This window comes from Vigna unguiculata, chromosome 10 (genome assembly GCF_004118075.2).
Source record: "Vigna unguiculata cultivar IT97K-499-35 chromosome 10, ASM411807v1, whole genome shotgun sequence".
Taxonomy (NCBI): domain Eukaryota; kingdom Viridiplantae; phylum Streptophyta; class Magnoliopsida; order Fabales; family Fabaceae; genus Vigna; species Vigna unguiculata.
In genome coordinates this window covers 7,987,049-7,990,535 of record NC_040288.1, presented here as the reverse complement: position 1 = coordinate 7,990,535, position 3,487 = coordinate 7,987,049, and the positions used below count along the sequence as shown (strand labels likewise).

The 3,487-nt window shown below is 34.3% G+C and overlaps 1 protein-coding gene across 1 annotated transcript; it reads right to left on the bottom strand.

Moving 5' to 3' along the window:
* Window positions 1–220: 220 nt before the first annotated feature.
* Window positions 221–1,821, bottom strand: LOC114165173 (zinc finger protein 10-like; the record flags this gene model as incomplete). Its single annotated transcript, XM_028049835.1, has 2 exons — window positions 221–1,431; window positions 1,684–1,821. Coding segments are annotated over 2 exons (1,050 nt in total), but the record flags the coding sequence as incomplete, so codon positions are not given.
* Between the last annotated feature and the right edge of the window lie 1,666 nt (window positions 1,822–3,487).

The window sequence follows — 3,487 nt, the reverse complement described above, 5'->3', positions numbered from 1 at the left end:
ATAATATATATGTATATATATATATATGTGTGTTAGTGAAACCCTATTTAATTTTGAATGTGAAAAAAATAATTACCAATGCAAGAAAATTTGAATTGTGTTTGTTGGGTGAAACTAGAGAATTAACATGTTTTGTGGTGTTAGAAGTATGCAGACAGGTAAATGTTTGTCTTTATATGAAAACTTTCAGAAGATCATAGTGAAAATGGATGGAACCACATCAAAATTACAAAGTCATTTAATCTGCATTTATTAAAAACAATCCACTGTTTGGCCACTATCTACAAAAAAGGGAAGATTACAAGCCTGTCAATATAATTGCAGCATTGTTATCTTGATTGACACATTGCAGATGTGTATTCAGAGGCTCTCTCAGGAGATCCAATCAAACATGATGAAAAGCTTCCTTAATATTGTGAGGTATTGAAAGAAGTGAAAACAAACTAGGATGAACATAAAAAGAGAATAAATTTATATATTCATTAACAGTGGGGTGGTGTTTTCTGTTTATGCTACTTGCTATACCTTGGACCTGTTACCAAGCCTTAACTCCAGATCCAGCTCTTCCATTGAGCTAGGGCTAAATTCAAACATCTTTGTCTGCACATGATGTCTGTCAACTGAGCTTGACTTTGGTGAAAATGGTGATGAAGAAGCATCTGTTTTCCTCTTCTTGCAACTGATATGATCTGCTTCTTTAGTACTCTCAAACTGCAAAGATGGGTGAGTGCTACACACAACTGAATTCAAGCTCATATCTCCATCAATATCATCACCCCTACATCTAGAATCCATTATTCCCTTGGAGGGTTTCTTGGAATCAGCTTGAGGATGAAACTTACATGAATATAATCTATGATCTTCAGCTAAACTTGGCCATGATTCGGAAGAGTTGCTGACAGGAGAAATCTTGTGGAGAACACTGGAATCATAAAACGGAATCATGGTTTCCTCTCTGGGGTTACCACTATTAACTGATGGAGCCAACAAGGGCTTGGAATGTGAGGGTGAAGAAGGTGAAGCAACAAAATCATGATAAGAATTAGGTTTAGCTTTTCTATAAGGCAATCCACAAACAGAAGGGTATAGGCAATCATCCAGAGAAGAAGAAAAAGGACTTTGAACTGGCTTGTTGAGCTGAGTTTTAAGTTCATGACATAGAATTTCATTGTGGGGGCTTGAGGGTTGTTGCTTTAACCTTGCTCTATCCCTTCTATGAACATTCATGTGGCCACCTAGAGCCTGTGCTGACCTAAACTCTCTTCTGCAGAAGCTACAAGAGTATGATCTTGGAGGCCACACACAGCCACCAAGAGAATTAGCAGCATCTTCTGCAAAAGCTTGTTCTTCCCATGAGTCACCATAGGAAGGGTTGGTTGGTGAAGTAAGAGTAGAGCTCAAAGAGTACTTTCTCTTAGTCCAACATTGACCCTGTTCCATTGGAACACAAACCACAAAAATATCACCAAAAACCCTTAGGAAAAGAACAATATGGAGAAGAGAAAGAGGTGGATATGTATATGGATGAAGAGGGTTATGTTATGTTATGTTATGCAGGTGATCCCATATTTAAGCAAGGAATAATTGAGAGTCACATGAGTGTATACTATGTTTGGATCTTAGATAGGGATTGCTTGAAGGAGGTTTTTGTGTGGAAGATGATGAAGTGGTGGGTACTCTAACCTTTTTGGTGTGTTGTTTTGTGGTTGGTTTTCCAAAGGAGTCAAAGAAGAGACACCAGAATGAATAATAGGGCTCACAAGTTCCCTTATTTCTGCATTTTCTTTGTGAGGAGAAGCAAAGTAGTAGCAGCCATGAGATTGAAAGTTACCGATGTGGGACCTCCAATGTCTTATACATAACATGAGATGAGATGGGGTGGCCACTGTAGTACTGACTTAACTCAAAAAATCTGACTGCAATCTCCTCAGAGAGATCCACCACTGTGTTGTCTTTTTTTAATATACTTGCTTTTCATTGTACAGAACATTTAATATATAGGGTTTACATCTGTACTTTTTCTTAATAAAATACTAATAATAAATTTTATCATACTTGTAACCTTCCATAAATACATAATTTTCACCATGTGATTGTAGTTACTCCCATTTTATGATTCAGACAACAACAAAAACTTTTATTTTTCTTTTATATATCAATGGGATCTTTTAAATCTTATATATAGATGAAAACTCTCTTAAAAGATAACTAATGAAGATTAATTATTAATAAAACTAGTATATACTCCATCCATCCTCATTCAAAGTAAAAAAATAAATCTTTCATATTAATGGAGTTTACTCCAAATATTATATATATTTATCCAAATATCCTATATACTGCATAAACCACTTACAAGCTTGACTTCTTGAAAAAATTGAAATTAATGTCGGTCTCGAGAAATTTGGGTAAGAATGTGTAACTTTTTCTTTTCTAATCTTGCAAATGCACTAGTTGGGTTTATTTACTCACTGTTTGTTTGGTAGCAAATGTTACAAATTAATTTATATTCTAATTTATAGATAAATTATAATTTTTTATTAATAATAAAGATTATTTTAGATACCAATCATTTTTAATTTGTAAAGTAGTCTTTAATTTAGTTAATCGAAAATGATATTTAGACACAAAAAGTGGACTCATTTTTGACACAGGGTCCACGTAATATTTAATTTTTAATTCAAAGTTTAAAAAATATGAAAAACTGAATCAACGCACGTGTGGGTGAAAATTTAAAGAGGGAAAATTGCTCTCCCAAATCCAAAAGCTACACCCGATTCTTCCATCACCACAGCACACTCCTTCTTCGTTTTCTACCCATGGGTTCCTTCCATTGGAGAAAAATGCAAGCTTGATAAAATAACTTCACCGTTCCAGAGGGAGAACGACCACCATCGCCACCAAAACAGTGTTCGTCAAGTGGGTTTCCTTTGCCATGGAGTAGAACAAGAAGATACGAAAAGCGGAAATTAGTGACTAAGAGAAGGTTTCGTGTTGGTAGCCTTAAATATCATTTTCGATTGCAGTAATAACACATTCTTTGGATGGTGACCATGAAAAAAAGTCTCCTAAAGTTACTTATGATGTATGTGGGGAGTTGTGATGGTAAAAGTGGGGAGTTATGTTGGTTATTACGGTCATCAATTGCAGTACTTAAAAAAATCAAAAAAATTAAATATCACCACTAAATGTTCAGTGTAGACAAAATATAAGACAAAACGATTTTCATTGCCATTAAATTCAATAACACCTTCTTTAGATGATGTCCATGAAAAAAGTCTCGTAAGTTAATTATGACCTATGTTGGATATTTTGGTCATCAATTGTGGTACTTAAAAAAAAATAGAATGACATTTGGTGTTGACATTCTATTTTTTTTTTCTTTAAGTACCACAATTGATGACCAAAATATCCAACATAGGTCATAATTAACTTACGAGACTTTTTTTTTTCATGGACACCATCTAAAGAAGGTGTTATTGAATTT